Consider the following 23757-nt stretch of genomic DNA (forward strand, 5'->3'; position numbering starts at 1 on the left):
AGAACAGAACTGTCACAGGCCACACAACGTGGCACCAGTAGTGCCTTTGTTGGCTGTTCTTGCCCACAGACCCTTCAATGCGGATATTCATTCTTCAAAGCTCCATCCTTGGTCCCTCTCTCGCCTCACTCAATGATCCTGCTGCAGAGTTCTTCCCTGGTCTAATTTCTACACTTGTCTCCCAGCTCCAGCTGCACTTTCCAAACCACGGTGGACATCTGCATGCACTACATCAGCATCTCAAAACGGTTACCTCAAGGAGGCACATTGCTTCCTTCCTCTCTCCATTACCGGAAACCACTGGGCTCCCAGTCTGTTGGACTAACGACTCCTCACCTCCAAGTCTCAACTGGCTTCCTATTCCTGCTGGTTTCCACTTTTAGCACCTGGACTGAGAATGCCATTTCCACCCTATCTCAATGGCCTCCCAATTGGCCAATTGTGTCCTTCTAAACCCCTGTTGCTTTAACCCTGGTGATGACCGTCTTGATGCCACCTCAAGGACTGAGTTCATGAACAGAGTTCTTCTGGGCGATAAGGATAAAATATGTTGCAGTTCCTGGTATCACTTTTACAAAACATCTCTAGCAGTTCTTTATTTGATCCTGCTAGTCACCCTGACAGGTAGACAGGGCAGTTAGGGCAGTGGGTGGGAACACCAGGACACAGAATGCTGCACAGCTTGCCACAGTGGTCAGCAGCAGCCTGGGCAAGAATCCACACCTTGGTTTTCTGTCTTCTCTATGTTTTCTGCCACTATTTCTGAGTTCTGAGCCCCGGAGGCAAGACCATCACAAGACAGACTTTAGCTGAACTATCCCTGATCAGCTCTCTGCTTAGAGACTACTTTTTCACTAACGTCCCCAGTCTCATGGAGAGAGCAGAGCAGAGGGAGAGAGCCTGGCTTTAAAAACTGAGCTATGCAAAAATTCCTGCTACCCAAAAAGAGAAGAGAAAAATTTTCATCCATCCAGTCATGTTATCCCTTTTAAAAGATGCTCCGAAAATCTCAAATGTGTGACTATTACAAGAGAAGCTCAATCTCCTACTGCACGGCTTGGGAAAAGCAGAGGACAAATCTAGATTAAAGTGAGGGCTGAAATGAAGGGCATGAATGAAGAGCAGCCTTTGAGGAGACAAAGCAGCATGCATTCTCTTCATGTGTGTGACAAGACATCCTGACTGCTCATTAAGGACCGGCACTGGAGGAAAAGATGACAGCAATTCGTGCTACCCTGTTTTCTAGGTCTCCATCCTTTCATCACACGTATTTTATAGCACCCCCTTCACCTTCCTAATGAAACTCACAGCTGACGTGACCTACTTACACAAAATTTTCAAGAACTATCCTAACTGATACACGAAGAAATAAGAAGAAAATAATTTAATTAAAAATACATATTTTAGTATGTAAATGCTTTTGGACATAAATATGTAACAACAAGCAGATATAATATTAACTCATAATAAATAAATTTGGATTTAAAAATAAAATGGCCAGGGCCAGAGATGGCTCAGCAGGTAAAGCCTTGCTGTGTAAGCCAGGCACCCATGCGAGGCGCCCATGGGAAGGTAGGTGGAGGGGCTGACTCCAGTGTTCCCTGCCTTCCACCATGTGCACTCCCATGCCCATACCCACATAATAATAAATAAAACTTAAAAACGGTAACATAAATATCTGTGTTTTCCAATGATCTTAAGTAATCCCTGTAAAATCTACAAGGGGGTTGCAACCCACAGGTTGAGAACCGCTGTCCTAAGAAGTGCCAGTGCTCTGGGATCCATAGAATAAATCACTGGACTAGAAGAAGCATACCCGTAAACTGAAGTTTCTGTTCCACTAGCTCAGTTGGGAGAGCATGAGACTCTTAATCTCAGGGTTGTGGGTTTGAGCGCCACATTGGCGCCAGGATGTTGCTACAAATATTTTCCGCCCTGCTGGTCCCCCTGGACTGGATTTTCTCAGCCCGCCTGTTCCCAAAGCTGCTTATAAAATATCAATCACTCTGAGGCTTAATATTAATTACATACTCTTTGGCCTATTAGCTTAGGATTCTTATTAACTAACTCTTACATCTTAAATTAATCCATTTCTGTTTATTTTATATTTTACCACAAGGCTCATGGTTTGTTATCTCACATCTTGCTTCTTGGGCGGCTACATGGTGTCTGACTCCACCTTCTTTCTCCCTACATTTAATTTAGTTTTCCCTCCTAGTTACATACTGCCCCGCCATAGGCCAAAGCAGCTTCTTTATTAACCAGTGGTAATAAAACATATTCACCGCATACTAAGGGGGATCCCACAACACATACCTCATAGGAATAACAGTAGAGAACTTGCCATATTCAAACTGCCTGTGAAAACACCATACAGTTTTCCCTCGAGAGCCCTTTACATTGAGGGGATGTGGCAGCCAGTCCTAACATGATGACACTGTGTAATTGCCTCTAAATTACAGTGACACTGCCCCCAGAGTGCTCAGACCTGTGTAATAATTCACACATTAACTCCCCTGTGACGGCTAAAGAAATTTAATATGGTACCAGGCAACCCTTAAGGGCTGTTGACTTTTGCCCTGGAATGCCTGTGAGACCCCAATGGCCTGAGGATGCGTTAAGAATAGGATAATGGTGTTCCTGCTTTCTGCTTTGTAAACCTACCTAACACTCTGGGACTGGGATGAAGTGGTCTTTTTATTACTATACAATGGGGAAAAGAAATAACTGGGGGAAGTAGAACAATTTTCTTGCCCAGCTATGAATTCCATAGATAATTGTAATGTACACCTTGCTATCCACCTTTATAAACCTCTTCTTTACCCCCATTTAGCATGGAATACTGTTTGGCTGTAAGGCCATTGTTTTTCTGCTAGCAGTAAGAATAAATTCACTTAATCTAAATTTGAGTTGAGTCTAAGTCTTCGGTCTTTCCCAGTGGATTCAAACGCTATAGTATCTACCTACCAAAATATACGCTGGTTTTGGTTTTAAATTTTAACTTCAGTATGCCATCTTGTATAATGGCTTTTTAGAAATGCCCTTTTGAAAAAGTTCCTATGATTTGAACTGAGGAAATTTTGTGAGTTATCAACAAACCTTTCCAATTTCATTTAAAAATATTTTGTTATTTAATGTGCATGGATATTTTGCCTGAAGGTATGTCTGTGTACCACATGCACACCTGGTGCTAAAAGAGGGACCCAGATTCCCTGGAATTCTAGTTACAAATGACTGTCAGCCAACATGTGGTTGCGGGAAATCAAACCCAGGTCCTCTGGAAGAAGAGTCAATGCTCCTAACCACCGAACCATTTTAATTTCAGGTAAGGAAATAACAGTAAAACACCCACACAGAGTTTAACAAGTCTCAAGGCGAACAGGAACCCATGGGAGGATAAGAACCTGACCAGCCCAGTATGGGTTAGGTATGCACCCCTGCTTCAACTGGCTATGGCTTAAGAAGGTGAGTCTTTGGCAAGGGATGCAGTTGCTGTGGGTTCAGTCTCAAGAACAGAGAGAACTTCCACACATGACAAAATTCAGAGCTGGGTAACTCAATCGTATCTACTATAGTTGTCTACACTGTGCAGTAGCCCATAATTAACTGTGTACATTAACTAAAATTTGATTCAATTAGGAAAATAAAATACCATATACAGATAATCTCATTTTGCTTTAAACCCATGCATATAACATGTAACCTTTTCCCCCAGTGCCGAGGACCAAATCCAGGGTCTCACATATGCTAAGTAGGTACTCTACTACTGAGCTACACTCCTAGCCTTAACATGTAGTCTCGAGGGTCAGACACCAAAATGTGACGAGCAATTTTGAGGCATGGAGCATATGAACAATATGTACACCTCCTTCACCATCTTCCATCCAGTGAACACACACGGCATTTACTGTTAGAAGGGAGAACCTCTCTCTCCTCGGGTGGCCAAGAGCAGGGTTTCTGCCAAATCCTACCAGTCTTTCTCCACCTTTTAATTTATTTACCTCCGGAAGAGCGGGTGACTCATCCTGGTGTCAAATCTGGAAGGAACAAACAGGGTGTGCTGGACTCTGTCTCACCCACAGTTTCCATAGAGTGCCTTATGTGGAGGGAGGCCAGTGGGGCAGGGAGAGCACGCAGGGTGCATGCAACCACTATGTGTGATGCACATATGTGAAAACGTATAGTGAAATCTATTATCTTCTACAGTGAATGTGTTCATAAAAGTTCTTGAAAACAGAGCCCTAGGTTCTCATGGATTCTTCCAGGCCAACCTGGCTGCTACCACCTGTGATGCAGTGTGTGAAGTCGCTTCTGGGGTTCATTGAGGGACGAAAGCATGTTTTCCAATCTAGCCTTCACTACACAGGCAACTCCTTTTTAAATGTTTAGAATCTAAGCAAAAAAACAAAATGAAACACCAGAGGCACCAAATGTTTTTCCAAAATCCTTTTACATCCTTGAAGGAGAAAACAAGTGAAATTTCCCCAATTGCCAATATTTTCTCATTGTTCTTAATTTCACCATCTTGCAGCACTATAGTGACTAATTTGCTTATATTTCATTTTCTGAGAGTAAAGTGCTAAAGTTTCACGGAACTTAACATTGGAAAGTAATTTAATACAGTGTGTTCACTATTCACAACAAATCGAGGCTCAAGAGAAAGAGGGTCACCGTGCTAATCAATGACAAAACTGTCTTAGATTTGTGTCTGCAGTGTTTGCATACACACAGCATGACGAATCTCAAGACTCCATTTTCACTTCTCAAGCACTTCTGCCAGCCTTTCTACACATTTTGATTCTCTGTTCAGATAAACATTTACTCATCAAATGATCTCCCATGTTCTCTGCTTGTTGTGAAATCAGCTTTATCTTATGCTGATCTTCCTCTTGCCTTCTCTCCCTCCCTCCCTCCCTCCCCCTCTGCCTGCTCCTCTTTTGACTAAGTCCTACTACTTAGCCAAGGGTGGTCTCAAACTCCCAGGCTTCCAGACTCAGCTGGGATTACAGTAATGTGCCACCATGCCCGTCTAGTCTCAGCTAGCTTTTCTTTTCTCTTTTTCTCTCCACCCACTCTTTTGTGGCAATGGAGCTGAAACTAGGGTCTCACATATGCTATGCAAGAGCATTTATTATGCTTTTTGTCTATCGTCTTGTAAGTTTATAGTAATTCTGTCACACACAGTTTTTGTAAAGATTTATTTATTTCTATTTTCTGTATGTGAGTGTTTTGCCTCCGTGTCTGTTTGTCTACCATGTGCATGCCTGGTGTCCACAGGTGCCAGAGGAGCATTAGATCACCTGGAATTGGAGTTAGACCGTTGTGAGCTAGATGGATTGTGGGTGCTGGGATCCTGGATTCTCTAGAGGAACACAGAAGCCATCTCTGAAGCCCCTCCCACTCTCACTTTCCACTTTGATAGGCTCTGTACAGCAAACGCAGATCTCGGGTACGTTTCCATGACCCCAAGCTCTCAAGCTGAGGCTTCAAGACTGAACCCATGAACTAGCTCAGCTATCGCATTCCTTATCCAAAACGGTTTTAATCCTGCTTTCCTCACCCATCCAGCTTTTTCGCATGTTATTACATGTTATTACATATAATTATTGTCTTTCAAGAGTCATATAAAGAGGTACACAAATGTATACAAAACACAGAAAGTAGAAGAGGATAGCTCTTACTCAGCACCCCTACACTCCACACAGACAGCACTGGCAATGGCAAAGCCCTTCAAGCCTTTCTCCATCAGAAAACACTCATGCATCTGAGTAGTTAGTCTCATCGCTCTAAAGTTATGTGATGTAACGTTTACAGCACGTCAGCCCCCTTACTCAGTCACCACCTTCCTACTCACTCTGTTCTGGCAGAATCGGAACCAAGTCATGGAATTCCAGGGGGCCCTTGGCAATCTGGATCATGGTCTACCTACCCTGGGCTGTGCAGATGCCACTAGTCATACATATCTACCAAAATGGAAATGAAATTTAAAACCTGTTTTCAGTCCCACCAGCCATGTCTCCAGGGCTCCACAACCATGTGATTAGTGGCTACTGCACTGGGCAATACAGATCTGGGACATTATTAAGCAGACAGTTTAAACACACTTAGCTAACGTCTTTATTATTTATGTAACAGCTAAACGCACTTTGGTTCTCTTCCCAAGTCTGTGCTTCTGGAGGTGTTAGGATACCCCACCTGTAGGAAATAGTGCTGTCTCCTTAGGGGCCCACTGCTCTCAGCCAGCATCACGTGGACTTTGTTTCCTTGGAAGGTCCAAGTCTAAGGCCCTAACTCACTTTTACTATTTCATTTCCAAGTTTCTTTTCTTCTAGGAATTAAGATCTTTGATCTAAGTTTAAGAACTTAAAAAGAAATCCAAAAAGAGGAAGAATGTTTTTCCTGGCAGAAGTGCTCCTCTGTGGTGTGCCATAAACTGTCAAAAACCAGCCTTTTCCTTGAGAAAAGTCTCTGGATTTTTTTCTTCACGATTACTTTGAATTACACTTTCCAATTTTTCCTATTTCTTTGAGTAGCCTTATTATTCTTTTAAAGCTTTTATGTCTTCATTCAGTTCTATGGATGCACTGGTTTTAACCCCAGTGGTTAGCTCAGCGGCTCCGCGTCTTCACAGACTGGGCCTCTGTTCTAGTGCCATGCACCACTAGCCAGTCCAATATACCGCATCCATTGTACCAGGCAGCCTGTGTAATGTTCTTTTTAGGCCTTAAATGGTGAACTCTGCAAAGTTCTCAATGGCTTCTTCTGCTCTTATCTGCTTTACCTGGGCTGCTCTATGACTGGGACTGACTGTTTCGTGGTTATTGCCCGTGTCACCACCGTCTCTTTCCTTCCCTACAGTCACTATCAATAGATTTAGTTTTGGGGGTTTGGGATTTGTTTTTTAATTTTAGCGCATTCTGTTCTAAAATCATTAGCTTTCTCAGTTCTTTGAGCACTGTATTATTTAACTTCTACTTGCTTGAGTTATCAAGCAATGACACCTGTGTGGGTGGGTCTTCTTTCCTACAGACTCCCTCTTCCTGTCAAATGTTGTGACACTTCTTACATCCAGGCTCGTTTTCTCCCATCCAGTTCTCACATAGTTTCTGAAGCTGGTTTTTCTGGGATTTGTTGTTCAACAAGTTTGTACTAGATGTCTCCACCTGACTGGCTCTGCTAGCCCTCCCAAACTCTTCTAGATCTGTTCTCTTAAAAGCAATCTTCAGAATAGAGGGACTCTAACAAGTGCATGTAGATTGGTTCAAATGGCCCTTAAGACATAAAACTGTTATTGGAAAACCAACAGGTTCCCACAAAAAATAAAAACAAAACAAACAAACAAACCCTGGCCTTTTGTGAATCATCCCCACACCAGTTCACAGAAGCAAGCCTGACACGTAGTGTGCCTGGAGCATAGAGCTCTATTAGTAAAACCTTGACACCAACACAGGGCCAGCCAGAGGCGTGAGCTGGGAGCCTTTTTCTTAAAGACATATGGAATAAGAGTGCCCTCTATCTAAAAAGCTTTCAAAACCATCTCCTATTCCATCTGAAGGATGGAGTAGGCAAGAAGACTCTGACTAGATACAGAGGTGGAGCAAGAATTGCTACCCCAGGGTTACAAGATCTGGCAGAAGTTGTCTGCGGTCCTCACAGCCCTCCAGAACCAAGTCTGCCACTTCAAATCCAGCAATAGGAAAGCTCTAAAAAAAGGTAAGAAATGAGCCTGCATATTTCTCCGTATCATCGATAAGGGCTCTTGCACAGGAGAAGATCTGGAGGGCAGTAGGACATAAAAGAGTTGTTGTGGGCCACTGGGCCAGAAAGACCCAGTACATGAGGTACATAGCAACCTCCATGGTTTGTACCAGCCCAACAGGCCTGTGCAAACAATCTCATCCGGCTGGAGATCTCACTTTCAGTCCTGGGCCACAGTCAACATGCACTCCTATTTTAACCAAACGCATGCAGGAATGCAACTTTACTCAGAAGTCATTTTAAACTGCCATTCTGGCCCAGTCTACAGGTGCAGATCTACTTACTTCTGAGAATGAGACAGCTGGGCCTCAAGTTCACCGCATGGCTGGACTATAAAGGGGGTTTAAGGGCAGCCTGGGCAACTTTAACAAGACACTATCTCAAAAACGAAAGGTTTTTTTTTTTTCTGAACTATGTATTATTAGTGGGGGGCACATATGTGTGGAGGTCAGAGGACAGTGGGGGCACATATGTGTGGAGGTCAGAGGACAGTGGGGGCACATATGTGTGGAGGTCAGAGGACAGTGGGGGCACATATGTGTGGAGGTCAGAGGACAGTGGGGGCACATATGTGTGGAGGTCAGAGGACAGTGGGGGCACATATGTGTGGAGGTCAGAGGACAGTGGGGGCACATATGTGTGGAGGTCAGAGGATAGCTCTGTGGAGTTAGTTCTCTTCTTCCATCATGTGGGTTCCAGGGAATGAGCTCAAGTGCCCAGGCTTGTGCAGCAAATGCTTTTTTACCCAATGAGCTTTCTTGCCTGTCCAATAAAAGGTTTTTGTTTGTTTTTTAAGGGAGGGCTAGAGATATAACACAGTAGTACAGTGTTTATTTACCTAGCATGATGAAACTCTAGGTTCAACCCCAGTCCAAACCAAAGCAAGATTAAAAAAACAAACTACCATGACTGTAACATCAACCAAGTATTTGTTTGTGTACAAGGAGTTGAACGTAGGACTCTACCACACACTACATCCTCAGCCTAATGTTCAATCTCTGCTCAGAGAACTAGAAAAAGTCTGCAGTGTCAGTGACTATCACGAAACAAAGCAAAAGTGAGAAGAAGCTGACCCACAGCACATTTTGACAAATAGCATTTTAAACCAAGATATGATTTACAAGATGACAAAATCCACCCCTAAGAAGTGTATGATTCAGTGATCTTGTTCAGTACAGGCACAAAGTTGTAAGTCAGCGTCATTACTGACACTAGAACATTTTTATCCGTTTAAAAGGAAACCCTCTACCCATTAACAGTCAATCCTCTGCCTCTACAGACTGGTGCCCTGAACATTTATGCAAAGGAGTCACATTATCTGCTGACCTTTTGTGTCTGCCTTCTTTTTACACAGTGTGTTTTCATGGTTCAGCCAGGATGGACATGCCACCAACAATTCGTGTTTCTGGTAAATACACATCACATTTTGTTATCTATGAGTAGCATTTTAAAAAATATGTTGGTGCTGCTCTTATTAATTAGCACAGAATTATTCCAGATTTGACCCAAGGTACAACATATATTTGTGTACTGATCTTTGGGCCTATATTACTGATTATTAACATTTTACACTGGTCAACTTATAAATCACATTATAGCCAGATACGGTGGTGTGTGTTTGTATGTCCAGTGCTTTGGAAGGCTACAACAAAGGATTGCTTAAACCCACAACGGGGAGACCAGCCTGGAAAATATGGGGAAACATCCTCACTTAAATCCTAAAGCAAAACTCAAAGATAAATAAGATGTTAACTATTACATGTAATAATATATATTATCACATATTATACATAATAAAATACAGGATATTTTCATTTTGCTGAGGGTCTTGTGAAAGTTTAGTAAAATACTTCCCGCCTTTATCTGGAATCTCACTCTAAAGACTGCCCCTTTCCTCCTGTCTTTCTGGGTAATCACTACAGCCGCAATCCCTGTCTACAGAGGTGACAGTCCAGGATGCACAACTGATTCAACTGCATCTTAGCTCCTCACTACAAACACAGACCAAGACTCTGCTTCTAGCCAGCTGGTCTCACCTTGGTTGGAAGAGCTACATTAGGAGACTAACTGTTACCGTCACCCGGCACACAGAAACAGAAAACTAGACTGCAGGCAGGGAATGGTTTGGACACCACTTAGAGAATAGCAGACACAAGCGATGGTGCATTAACACCTGAGGGACTCTGGCCGTTCCTACGGCCCAGCTACATTCCTGCCTTGGACTTTATAAAATACTTCTAATAAGTTCCTCTTGATGACTAAGTGAGGAGGTTCCTATGATCTCCAGCCAACAGCCTTCCTACAATTACCTACCCAACAAGACTGTAGGCTCCTATTGTTTTTTCCTGTAGAGTGACTCCCAGGCCTTGTGCATGCTAGGTGAGCATATTGCCACAAAGCCCCTCCCCAGGCCTTAAGTTAGTTCCTTTTTAGTAAGGGTTCAATTTTCACAGTATTCATTAACCAAACACTTAAATTAATACCTGTAGAATAATTTGGAAATTATTAAAAAATAAAAAAAAATTATTAAAAAAAACCTCGAATGTTCTTGGATAAGTAGGTTTCTATCAATCTTACTAAAATTCCTTACCACTGGGTTGGCAGCATAGCCCAGTGTTAAATTAGCCTGGTATGTGTGTGCAAGGTCGTGGGTTCAACCCCGAGTACCCCACCTCCACACACAAAAAAAGACCAATATCATGTACCACCAGTTCAATGTGTCCATTGTGCAAAAATAAACAAATAAATCTCTTCAGAAAGTAGATTATTTTGAGTTTTGTTTTCGTACCACATCACTGCATGACCATTTGGGCTTGCTTAGTAAATGCCTCTAAGTCTTTTATATATTCCTAAGAAGAGTTGAAATTTCTTAGGAACAACTAACTTCTATTTTCTTTTAAGTCAAAATTCCCAAAGGCCCCACTGAAGAACATCTGTCAGCACACAAGTAAATGAGTAGCTAACTTATCTAGATTATTTTTCTCATCCTGTTAATGGGATACAGTGTAATTAACCAAGCTGCACACAGCTAGCGAGTATACTGTGTATGTGATAAAGCCCTTCCTAAGCATGGCACATAAGTGTGTTTGTGCGGGCGCTCTCCACAGCCACTACGGACCTCTGTGATGGTCACCTGTTTGTTTTTAGAAGTCACCGCTTCATCACACACTATCTCTTTTTTCTATTTTTACTATCTCTTCCTTTCTGAGAGGTGGATAGCGCAAAAGACTTTTCCATTTTAGGGCAGAATCTTTTCCTAAAACCAAATCCAGGACTTGTCATGTAATAAGATTTTAGTGGAGATTGACAAAGGCAAAGCAAAAAAAAAAAAAAATTAAATTAATTTCTTAAATTCCTATTAAAAATTCAACAGAGATGAACAGGCCAACCATCCTTCAAAGTCTTAAGACTTGGCTCTGGAATGAATTCTGTAATGCTCTATTTAATTTACTTACCTTCCCTAAGACATATTTACACATTTAAAATTATATTTGTACATTACAAAATCTTCAAGGAAATCCCCTTAAAATCACTGATGTGTTTAACCCTAAGTAACCCCTCCTATGTCAAGCACTGAAGCTGTTTCTGATGGCCCTGACCTCAGATGTGCTTCTCTGTAACTGAAGGAACTGTGTGACAAGGTGACGAGAGACTACGATAAGTACTACTTATCTCTTCCCCATTTCAGGAAACCCCAGCTCCAGGCTTAAAATGACTCACGCTAGAGTCTGCTGTGGAACAGAAGATTAGCTTAACTATACAAAGATGTGCTGCATCTGTGCTGCACAACAACTGTTTACCTATGTAAAGATGGTCGTATTTGTTTATGCTGCATTTATTTAACTATGTAAAGGTGTGTTGCTATTTCACCTTGCCTGCCTAAGGCACCTGATTGGTTAAAATAAAAACTGAACAGCCAATAGCTAAGCAAAGGAGGGGGCAGGCGGGGGCTGGCAGGCAGCCAGCCAGGGCCCAGCCACAGAGAAATGCAGAAAAGCAGGATGGACGGTATGTAAACAGATAAGGTAAATGAGCCTCGGGGCAGCACACAGATGAACAGAAATGGCTAATTTAAAAGAAAAAAATAGCTAGAAACAAGCCTAAGCTAAGACCGAGCATTCCTAATTAATAATAAATCTCCATGTCATGATTTGGGGACAGGCAGTCCAAGAAAGCCTACTATAAGAATCTGTTGGTTTTCTTGGACTCAAACTGTTTAGGCAGGAAGAAACTAGAAATCGGCTTTAGCTTAACTCTTTTCCAAATCAAAAAGGTGAACAAGGGATAAAAGACGAATCCACAGCCCAGCTGGAGTAGGTACTCAGGGGATGCTCAAGTCACCACAGCATCCCTGCAGGTGCAAAGTCGAGAGTGCTTGCTTACTTTAAAGCAGTAGCAAAAGCTATGACCTTCTGCTTTTAAAAGTTAGTGTGAGAACCGGAGACCTTAAAACATCTTTCCCTAGTTTGTGTTTTAAATGTCATGCTGGGTTTGCCCTGGAGAATGCAGGAAATAAAACTGAGCATGTCTTCTACACTACCAAAGGTTTTCACTACAGTAACTATGTAGCTTTTGATTTGTATAACCCTATTTAACCTCAGCCCCTCTTTCTACTACCAAAATCTATAATCCATTGGCCAGAAGAGCAGGCACACACTCTAAGCCTGCTGATCAAGTTGGTATAAATAGGGCCAAACAGAATCCTTCCTAGAACTGTATCTGAAACAGCCGCTCAGAAAAACTAAGCCCTTTCCACCACATAAAGGATGTCTTAGCAGAGCCTAAGAGAAACAGAGTTCTAATGTCAAATCACTGGTTCTCAGTCCCGATCTGCTTCCCTTCATCTTATAAGTTAACATTTTACCTTTTTAAAACATTATTTTACTAACTTATTTTTATGAGTGTTTTCCCACATGTATTTCTGATGCCCTTCGGGGTCAAAAGAGGGCATCAGATTACCTGGAACTAGAGTTACAGAGATGTGATCCACGATGTGGGGGCTGGATCGAACTCAGGTCTTCTGGGAGAGCAGTCAGGACTCTTAATTACTGGGCCATCCCTCCAGCCCAAAAGTTTGTATATCTATCAGCTTCAGACCAAAAGATTCCTTTATTCTTAAAATTCTTTGAGTTGGGTTTTGTTTTCTGTCAGCAAAGAGGATCAAGATAAGCACAGCACCACCAGCTTCACTGAGAATCTCTACTGTCTGTCCTTCAAAGCCTTATTTAATTATTTTAAATTTAGACACCTTTGGACAGGTTCTGCTGTGTCTCCCATCTCTCATTAATACATCCGCCAGCACTCACCATTCCTGCTATAACAATCCTGCTATATATGGGCCCTGAAAGTATGAGTTTGTCAACACTTCACAAGGGCATTCCTAGAATTCCTCAAAATCTTAGCATAAGCTTATGTCACTTGATTTCCTATAAAAGCTGGATAAAAAATATATTCCAAGCAATACATTAAGTGGAATTTTAAATTTTTTTTAGAATTTCAAAGACTGTTGAGGCGCTGCTTTCATAAAACAAAATTTCTAAATTTTGTTTGCAAAATCCAACAAAGACAAGGCAATTTCAATATATTTTATCATAATAACAGTATGTTTTCTACTTTATAGCATTTGAAATTAGCGACAAAAGTCTCAAACGTACCTCCAGTAAGGCTCCTGTCTGGAAAAATTTCAAAGGCTTTTCTATTGAGTAATAAAGACTGTGGTGGCTGCCCTTAGCCACGTATGCTCTCACAAACCCAACTGCTATCACCAGCCATCTGGGAAAGAAGAGAGAGCGCAGTTAGGAAAGAACAAAGAGTAGGGTGGAAGATAATATAAAGATATAGTAAAAGCACAAAGCACAGCTTTAAAAAAAAAAGGATTCTAGATTTATCAAATGTTATGGTTTGACTCTAATAGTGGTTCTCAACCTGTGGATCGAGACTCCTTTGGGGGTCAAATAACCCATTCGCAGGGATCACCTAAAACCAATGGAAAACACAGGTATCCATTACGATTCGTAACGATAGCAAAATTACAGTTTGAATTAGCAATAAAAATAATTTTATGGCTGGGGGTCACCACAACATGAGGAACTATATTAAAGGGTCCCAGCATCAGGAAGGCTGAGAGCCACTGGTCTATGTGAAGGGCACAGTCCCCAGAGTAACACTCCTGGGTGGAGGTCAACCTTCAAGACATGAGACCTAGTGAGAAGTCTTTATGTCACTAGAGACATGCCCTGAAAGAGGACTGTGAGATCCCGACCCTTTTGTGGCATGGTCATGAGGTGAACAGTTTTGTTCCTGATTTATCAATTGACCAACAAAAGGAGATCCTTCAGTTGTGGGATGGACCCTCCACAACTGCGCGCCCAAACAAAACTTCCTTCCTTGCAAGTGAATTATTTCAAGTGTGGTATAAAAGTGATGCGCGCACTGACTATAACTTACAAAGACCAAGTTGTAGCACAAATAAGTGTTACACCACCTACCGCACACTGTTAAAATAAAATTACATGGTGGCACCTCACTCATCAGGAACTTGACTCTTCCGTAACTGTGTCTGCTGAGAACAAGGTCAATATAAACGGAATAAGCTAAGATGGTCTTTGTGCAGTTAAATCAGATCCCACAAAGTCTAAAGGGGAACAAAGGGTTCGATTTTAATCGTTTTGTGCTGTTAAAGTATCTTTAATAATAATATTAAGACTGGAAAATATTTCAAACTATTTTCACAAGAGTCTCAGTGCGACATGTCCATATATAATCTTTCTTATCTAAATTATCAATGAAATATAAATAAAAGTTGCCTTTGAAAAAGAATAGTTTTAAATTTCCCAAAACCAAATGAGAAGAGAGATCAAATAGGCTAATTGATTAGAATAACATGAAACAAAAAAGCGCAGGAACATGCAGCTGTGAACATTATCGTTCTGTTCAACTCTCCTTCTCAAGAATAAACATCAGGCCCTGGTATTCCTTGTTAAATTCCATAATGAAGCAAAAGTCACTCGGTCATTAAGGCACATATCAGAGAGAACAGTCGGATTTAACTAAATTGACACACTCTATACCTATAAACTATCACAGAAGGACATTAAATAAGGGTTTAGAATAGAAGAAATGAATTCCTTATGGGTAGAACTGGCCAGACGCCTGTTATAAATTCATGCTCAGGTTTGTTATCAGTATTAGGCATAACTTCCCTCTCAAAATCCCAACTTTTCTTCCTGGTTTAAGATCTCACTCCTCACTCTTATCTCAAGCTCATCACCCAGAAAAAGACGTTCCTTCTTCCTCAGAGAAGCAATGCAATGCTTCTACTAACACCTTTGCTAGTACAGGAACTTTACACACAAGCATACACAGATCCCTGAATAGTCTCCTTAAAAAAAAAAAAATCACTCTAATTGATCTGGGGAAATTTATGTAAAAGACAATTTAGATCTGCAGTAGTTTTTCACTAACCTGAGTTTAGATTCAGGGATTCTGAGAACTTGTACGATCTTATGCAAGTTACAACTTCTTAAAGTCTATGTTTCTTTTTTCTTTCTTTCTTTCCTTTTTTTTTTTCTGAGACAGAGTTTCTCTGTGTAGCCCTGGCTGGCCTTGAACTCAGTGATAGACAGTGCTCAGCCTAAGCCTATGTTTTAACACCCCCATTTCTAATCTAGCAATAAGCCTACCACCCTCCCAGCCTATTTCTTCATTCAAAGGCAACATACTAACTATAAATCTATAACATTTGTGTAAGTGTACAGTAGCATGTGTTAATAACAACATCAGAAGGAGCTACAAAATTAGCTGATTTAACAGTAAGGTGATCTGGGTGGAACAGCACTGGATGTATGTCTTTGTGTATATTTTAAAATTTGAATCCTGCCAACCTATCTCCTACTCTATAAAACAATTAAAGCTGAACTTTCAATATTACAGTCCATAATTCTCTTCTCTATATTTGAAAGTTTTATCTAAAAATTAGCTGGAGATGGAGCATGCCTTTTAATCCCAGCAGTCGGGAGGCAGAGGCAGGAAAATCTCTGTGAATTCAGGGCCACCCTGGTCTACAAGAGCTAGTTCCAAGACAGGCTTCAAAGCTACAGAGAAACTCGGTCTCGAAAAACCAAAAAGGAAAAAAAAGAAGAAATTGTTGGGGAAAATGGCTACAGTCCTAGGGATATAGCTCATGAGTGCATGCAAGCAGGCCCTAGGTTCAATCCCAGGACAACTAAACAAACAAATGAAGGCATGCTAGGGAGTCAAGAGGGGTGGCACAGGCCCCTAATCCAGCAGTCAGGGGACTGAGGCAGGAGGATCACAAGTTCCAGACCAGACAAGACTACATAATGAGCTCTAGTCTTTAAAAACAAGGGGAAAGGGAAGAAGAAAGAAGTAAGGGACAGTAAGAAAATGTGCTACAACTTAGAAATTGCCTAACAAATCATATCGGGATCCACCTCACCAAAGCCAGCGGATTGCGAAACTGGATTTACCTAGCCAGTTCCCCCTCACTGAAAAAACCAGAGGCCCAGACACAGCAGCAGATTCGGAGTTGCAAGGCAAGTTGTATGAGAACTAGAAGTAAAACCCTGCTATTATTAAGGGGCAGACCGAAAGAGGGGAAAGTCCTTTCAAGGGTCGATTCATTCCCAACCTCAACTTGGCCCAGTCCTCCCTAGAAAGTCTAAATCCGCCCATCGGACAGCTCCGACTTGGGTGGCTGGTCAGAAACTTTGAACGCGTTCCCACTCCCTCCGAGATGCAAAGCTCTGCCGGGATTTTGAAAACGACCGCTGAAATGAATGATCGCCGCGGCTAGCGCCGCTTCCACGCCGCGGCTCGTGACCGGCCGACCGACAGGGCTGGCCTCCGCTCCGCTTCCCTCCGCCCCGTGCCGCACCTGTGGCCGCCCCGGCGAGGCCCCGGCCGGGCAGCCCCGGGCCAGCCTTCCCCGCGCTCCACCGAGCCCGCGCCGAGCCAGCACCGAGCGAGCACCGCGGCGGCCCCGGGGGCGGGTTCCCACTCCTGGCCGCGCGCGCGGACCGCACGGCGCCCGGCCGCAGAGCTCGCTCCCCGCCTCCCCGCGCTCGCCCCAGCCTCACCCGGCCGTCATCACCACATTGTAGATGACCAGGTACGCCGTGGCCACGGGCCCGGGGCCCTTCTTCTTCCGCGGGCCGCTGCCTTCGCCGCCTCCGGCTCGGCCACTGCCACCCCCATTCCCCTTGGTCGCCGCAGTCGCCGCCACTGCCGCCATGTCAAGCGCCCGCAGCCCGCTCTGCTCGCTCGCCGGCGCGCGTGCACCTCAGCCCCGACCGGGTGCTGCGAGGGGGCGGAGGGAGAGATGGGGAGGAGGCGGGGCCGCGGCGCGGGGCGGAGCCGGGACAGCGCCCACGGGGGCCGCCATCTTGGATGAGGGCAAATAAACGCCCCAGACACTCCCGCCTGTCTGCTCATCTCTGTAACCGCCGCCACCTTGGGTGGGGGTCATTCCCTCCCCACTTCCGGCACGCTGCCGTGTTGGCGTCCAGTGCTATGTTGCCATGTTTGATTAGGTTCATATGAACCTGGGGCTCACATGTCAGGCCTGGCCCTACGCACAGATGGATGATTTGTCTCAGGCCATTCTCTCTCTTATAACCATTTCTTCCTGCTGAATCCAAATGATACACCCTGGTCTGTGTTTCTCTTAGCCTCTCCCAGGTGCCATGTCTTCACCCCTGTACACAATTGCCCAAGTAGCTTGTCATTTTAGATTAGGGCGATTGACGTCAGTTAGGCTTCCCGCCCTGTCAAAAGAGCAGAAGGAGCCAGTATTTTTGCCGCATGCATCTTTTTCTTCAAACTGTAGCCAAGTTAGGGAGCCAGCCTTCAGTAGTGTCTTCCTTGTCTTTTGATTTTTAATTAACCTGAACTGTACAGTGGAGACTCCCAGCTCGCCAAGAGTTAGGCTGTTCGTCTCCATTCATTGGCCTGATTCTTGTGGAGGAGGACTAAGGTTTAGTTGAGAACCGTGTGTGGTGTAAAGCGTTGTTTATACCCACAGGGTCTTAGCTCGATGGACTCTCCTACTGAGTTAAAACAGAAACAATTTCTGGAAGCTGCTTTTGTCTGCTGACCCCACTCCTTTTTTCTAGGTGTTTCTTCATTAAAGTACCTTGCTATCAGTAGTCACGCAACCAAGCATCTCCTTAAATAAGTCACTATATAATGTAATAAAATATGCATTGATTCCATGACGTGTTTATGGAGCATCTACAAGGTTGTATTGGAGCTTTTTACACTAACGGAAAGAGACAAAAGTCTTCAGTCTCCCAGAGATTACACAGAAGGAACCAGATATAAATAAATATGCGTTAGTTGGTAAAAGTAGTATAAATTAGAAAATTATTACATGATGATGGTGATTTAGGATAGTTTATGATAATTGAAGAAACAAATGCTCAATTCTCAGAATATTTTAGAGTTTGTAAAATGTCTAGATAGAACATTAGATTCTAATGGAAGGCAAAAGAGACATTGGGACAACTTGGAAGAGTAAGTTGTAAAGAAAGAAGTGACTTTTAAGGCAGAAGTCAGGACTTTTATGTTCAGTTTGAAATCCTTTTTAAAAATCCAAGTGCAGATTTTGGATAATTAAATTTCTACTCTGAGGTTAAGGAAAACTTGAAGGCTAGAGAGAGAGAGAGATTTGAGAGCATCAGGATGATTATAGGATTTAAAATCACAAGGCTCCCAAAATTGAGAGGTAGAAACTGAGAAACTTGAATTCTCATCCTTTACTGCTCTCCAAGATTGTAAAGACATTGTATGACCTTGTTTTTCCTGACTTCTGTAAAGAACAAGTCAGGGAGGAGGGAGCAGGCTTGGTTTTCAGTATACACGGGGTGGTTCACAACCATCTCTAACTCTAGTTTCAAAGGATCCATTGCCCTCATCTGACCTCTAAAAGCACCAGGCACATACCAGGTACATATACATACATGCAGGCAAAACACTCCCAAAATAAATAAATATATCTTAAAACAACAACAAAAACCAAGTAGGCAGATCAAAAGTGCAGCAAAAACCTTTCCCTCTTTTTCACGAAGGATGAACTGTTCTGCAAAGCAATCATTCACCTAAAAGTTTCCCTCATTTATTTAATTGATTCTCTACCCAATATAGTATACCTAATGGGGAAGTAGAAAGCACAAATGCATAAAATTGAAAATCAACTTAAAACTCAGTATATCTTCTTGTAGTCGTTTATATCCAATCCCTTCAGTTCTGCAAAAATATCGGTGATCTTTTCTAAGTACAAATTTGTTCATGTCTACTACTTCTCTCGTCCTATTCTTTCGTGACACATAAATGATTTTTAATGGCAGTTAAGATACCGTGTAAAAAATTCAATGTGACCTTCAATAATCTGAACAGTCCGTTTATTGTCTACCTGCCCCTTTGGTCTTGTTACTGGAGCCTTAGGTAAAAAGTCCTGGATCCAAGTGCCAACGTTCTATTCACACCCACTCATCCCAGTGCACACATGATGGCGATGAGTATCTATGAAGAGCAGAGAAAGGAGATTTACTCAATGTGACTCCATTGGGAAACAGAGATCAATGGGTGCAGTGATTCCAAGTTCCCTTTGGAGCACTGACACAAGCCTTAGGTATAAACAGAAGAACTGGAACATGGGGCAAGAAGCATTCATGGGTAAGCAGTCTTGGCCAATGTGGGATTAAGCTGATCATTATCTCAGCTATGGTAAAGTAGCTGGAAGAAGTCTCATCTTTTGAGAAGATAAGCTGGTTCCTGTTGCTCTTGGCTGAGGGTACTCTCATGGTAGGATGATCTGTCGGCAAGGCTCTGCTGTTGCTGGATCCACAGTGATAACGACGGGAGGCCTTCGGGTACTTTGAGGATTTCTGGAACATGATAATGTGAAAAGCTGACAATAAACTAACTCAGTTACCATTCTTGCAATGCCTTTAGTTTTAAAGGGTGCTGACACAGGCATTGCCATGTGCCTTAGTCACTGTCCTATTGTGAAGAGACACCATGACCAAGACAACTCTAATGGAAGAAAGCATTTAACAGGGGGCTTACTTACATGGCGCCGCAGCAGTAGCTGAATGCTATATCCCGGTCCATGGGCTGAGAGAGAGAGACTCTGGGCTTTTGAAACTTTAAAGCTCACCCCCAGTGACACACTTCCTCCAACAAGGCCATACCTTTTAATCCTTCCCATCCTTGTAACTGATGTCACATCTTGGTGACAAACATATGGGTGGGGGAAGCATTCTTATTCAAACTACCACAGCATGTTTTAGGTAGACACTCTTTGATTAATCTGCCCATGAGCAAAATGATCCAAAGTAAAGGAGACATAGGAAGAAGTGAAGGTAGACATGCTGGGATTTCATCCCGCTTTTAGTTACCTTGTGGCCCCATGGGGAGAGCTAGACCTTTTTAGCACAAACAGTTTTACTGCATGCCTGTTCAAGTCTCACTCCCACCCTGTTCTGCCTAGCCATAGCATCTTTATCTTAGCTCCTCTGGTGAGCAAGCTTTCTTTTTGCAAAGAGGACTTCTCTCATGCTGTTCCATCTGCCTAGAACAGCATTTGTCCCCGTCTTCATAATTAAATTCTTCAATCACATTCTCAAATTCATTTCTTTGAAGTTCTAGAGTGAATTGATCTCCCAGCTGTGGTGTCTACATATTTCTCATGATAAATACCAAAGCAATTTCACACTTACTTGTGTGGATTCAGCCTCCCACTACACTACAAGATTTAGAAGACATAAACAGTGGTGCATTTTGTCGGTGGGAGCTCATTTGAGTTCTATGTTTCTTTTTGTTGCCCAATACACCAACCTGTCAAAATGATATAGTTTGGTTTGACCTTGGTGATTTTAGAACTGTGATCATAGCCCTACTGTGAAAATGACTTATAGATGCTTAGATAGTGTTTGTGGTTTTTGCTTGGATTACTAAAAATGATGCAGTACTGCATGTTGTGGTAACCACCCTCTCTTCTATGTGTATAGATACTGTTAATAGGGAAAAAAGCAAACTAGCTTTGTACTAGCTATCTTTATGCTGTGGTGACAAAATGCCTAACAAAACTATATAAGGAAAGATTTATTTTGGCTCCCAGTTTCAGAAGACTTTAGTTTACAATGGTGGGAAGATATGGCAGGTTTCATGCAAGTGGGAGCACTATCCTCATCTTACAAACGACCAGGAAGCAGTATGGGCCTGGAACTAGAGGCAGGGCCATGACCTTCAAAGACCCACCTCTAGAAACCCTCTTTAGCTACTAGGCCATCCTCCTAGTAGCTCTACGACTCCCCCAAAACATTAAACCTATGTGGGGGACAAGTACTCAAAATATAAACTTATGGGGGACATTTCAAACTAAAACCATAGCAATCTGCTCCTGACACTCATAGGTTCATAGCTGTGTCCCACATCACAGTACAAATTTCATTTAATCTATCTGTAAGAGTCTCAAAGTCTTAACACATTGTCCAAAATCCCAAAGTCTCTTTGGGACTCTTGACTATAAGTGTCATAAAATATGATTTAAAAGTTACATACTTCCAGCATAAAATGGCATAGAGTAAATGTTCCTTCTTCAAAAGGAGGACTGGGATGATAGCGAGGAGGACGGGGCCAACATAACATACAAGTTCAGCAGGGAAAGTGCTACGTCTTGAAGACGATGTCTGTCACTGTGTGAGAGACAGAATATTAGCACATTGGGGAGATCTAATCAAATAATTCGAAGACTACAAAACGGTTTTTACTGTGAGGAAAAATAAGCCATGAAAAGCTTTCAGACAAGGTACTGACCACAGTGATGAAGAGGGTGAGTCAGAAGAGCTCAAGGGTAAGTGGTGTGTCTACAGAAAGCCAACCAAGGTGAGATGAGAGAAATAGGCCAGAGATTTAAATTTGAAGTAAGGCATGATAACGAAGTATTGTAAATTTAAATAGCTCTGGAAGTGTTATCCCAAAAGAACAGTGGACTTCACACGCATGCTACTTTCTATTGCCTTTGTAACAGATTACTACACACTTAGTGGGTTAAATAGCATGACTTACTCCCTTAAGGAGGTCAGAAGTAAAAAATTATTAATAAGGAACAAAACTAAAGAATCAGCAAGGGTAGTTCCTCCTGGAGGTTCCAGGAGAGAATCCATTTCTTGCAGCTTCTAAGAATGCTAGCATTCATTGGGTCATGGCTACCTCACTCCAATCTCTACCTGAGCTGTTTCCTGTTCTCTGATTTTAATCCATTCGCCTGTCTCTCATAATGACCTTCATGATTACATTAGGCCACCATAGTGTGGGGAAAATGGAAGTGGATACTTTTGGGAAGGATGCATTATTATGCCTACCATATTTTATTACCAGAAGATTGGAAAAATGACAAGTATTCCTTTTAAACCATTTCTGGAAGTAAGATATATATATATATATGCTGGGGGATGAAAATGTGGCAAGAGCTTATAGAAGTAAAGAATGGTAAGCTGATGCTATAATAATTATCAGTTAGGGAAAGAAAAAGTCAAGATCAGTCTGAGGACAAATGTTAATGCCAGTGAGACTGGGGAACTAAGGCCTAGAGACCATGGTAACCAGAGGAAGCCAGACCTCCAGGATCCCTAAAGGGGCCCTAAGCGGTCAATACACTAGCTGGTTCCTAGCATAAGCATATAGAAATCCTCTGTAGGGAATCCTCTCCACTGTGGACACGCACCACCCCTGGTTTTCATGTGCATGCTGGAGATTTGAACCGAGGTCTTCTTGCACTCTCACCCCACAGAGCCATCTCCCCAGCCCAGCTTTCCCAAGCCTTGCTCATGCTTTCAATGTGAGTATTTCGTACTTACTTGAAGGAATTTTCATACCTTTTGGAGACTAATTTTTTATTTTACATGTGGCAAATATTTTCTGTGCCTAGATTTTTTTTTGCTTATTTGATTTTATCTCTCAACTAGCAAAACTTTGTTGTTGTTACTGAAAATGTATCAATCTTTTCACTACTGGTTGGTAACTTTGATATCTAGTCTTAAAATTATTTTATCGTTGAGCCGGTAAAGTTACTCTTCTGTACCAGCTTCTAAAAGTTCTAAATATTATCTCCATGTTGAAGTCTGACAATGATTTTTGTGAAGTATGTGCTATGGTTTGAATGTGTCCCAGCTTTCCCGCACTAGAGATTTAATTCCCAGGGTAACACTGGTGGGATGGAAGTCTGATGAGGTGGTAGAGCCATGAAGACTCATGGGTCAACACCAACACCTCAGGAGTGGGCTAAGAGAATGTGTTCTTAGTGAGAGGATCTGCCTTCCCACCTCTCTTGAGAGCGCACTCTCGCCCTCCCACTTTCTGCAACAGTATGACATAGCAAGAATGCCCTCCCCAAATGCAGGTCTCACAATCTTGAGTCTTTCAATATACCAACTTGAACTGGGGATGTAGTTTAGTGATAACACACTGATCAAGGCCAAGGCCCTGGAGGGATTTTATGTCCAGTACCACGAAAGAAGAAATTATAAACAATAGAAGTTTATATTGCTTATACTTCTGGAGTCTAGGAATTCCAAGACTGAAGGGATGCACCTGATAAGAAATGTCTTGCTGCACAAGATGGTAGACAATTAAACAAGTATATGTGATATAGAAAAAAGTTGATGAGGAAGGAACCCAACTTACAAAAATCCATTCTTACAATAACTAATCCGTCAATTCATTAAGAACTTTTATGACCTAACAACTTTTTAAATACCTTGTCTCTTTAAAAGTATGTATAGCAGAATACAAGTTTTATGGATGTCAGAGACATCAGATCTGCTGGAGCTTGAGTTACAGGCAATGTGAGCTGTCCAGCAGAGGTGCTGGGAACTGAACTCTGATCTTCTGCAAAAGGAGTACACAAGTCTTTTGTTTTGATTAAGCACTGACTGTCCTGGAACTTACTCTGTAGACTAGACTGACCTTGAACTC

At 42.4% G+C, this 23757-nt stretch overlaps 1 protein-coding gene across 1 annotated transcript in view; it reads right to left on the reverse strand.

Moving 5' to 3' along the window:
* The window catches only part of Hacd2 (3-hydroxyacyl-CoA dehydratase 2), a 98269-nt gene extending 81191 nt beyond the window's left edge, over positions 1-17078 (reverse strand). The window contains exons 1-2 of the mRNA XM_075965299.1: positions 16857-17078; positions 13413-13530 (exon numbers count right to left, since the gene is read on the reverse strand). Of these exons, the coding sequence (XP_075821414.1) occupies positions 13413-13530; positions 16857-17011 (273 nt within the window). The 5' untranslated portion in view covers positions 17012-17078. The remainder of the gene's footprint in view (positions 1-13412; positions 13531-16856) is intronic.
* Between the last annotated feature and the right edge of the window lie 6679 nt (positions 17079-23757).

This window comes from Microtus pennsylvanicus, chromosome 1, assembly GCF_037038515.1.
Source record: "Microtus pennsylvanicus isolate mMicPen1 chromosome 1, mMicPen1.hap1, whole genome shotgun sequence".
Classification (NCBI taxonomy): Eukaryota; Metazoa; Chordata; class Mammalia; order Rodentia; family Cricetidae; genus Microtus; species Microtus pennsylvanicus.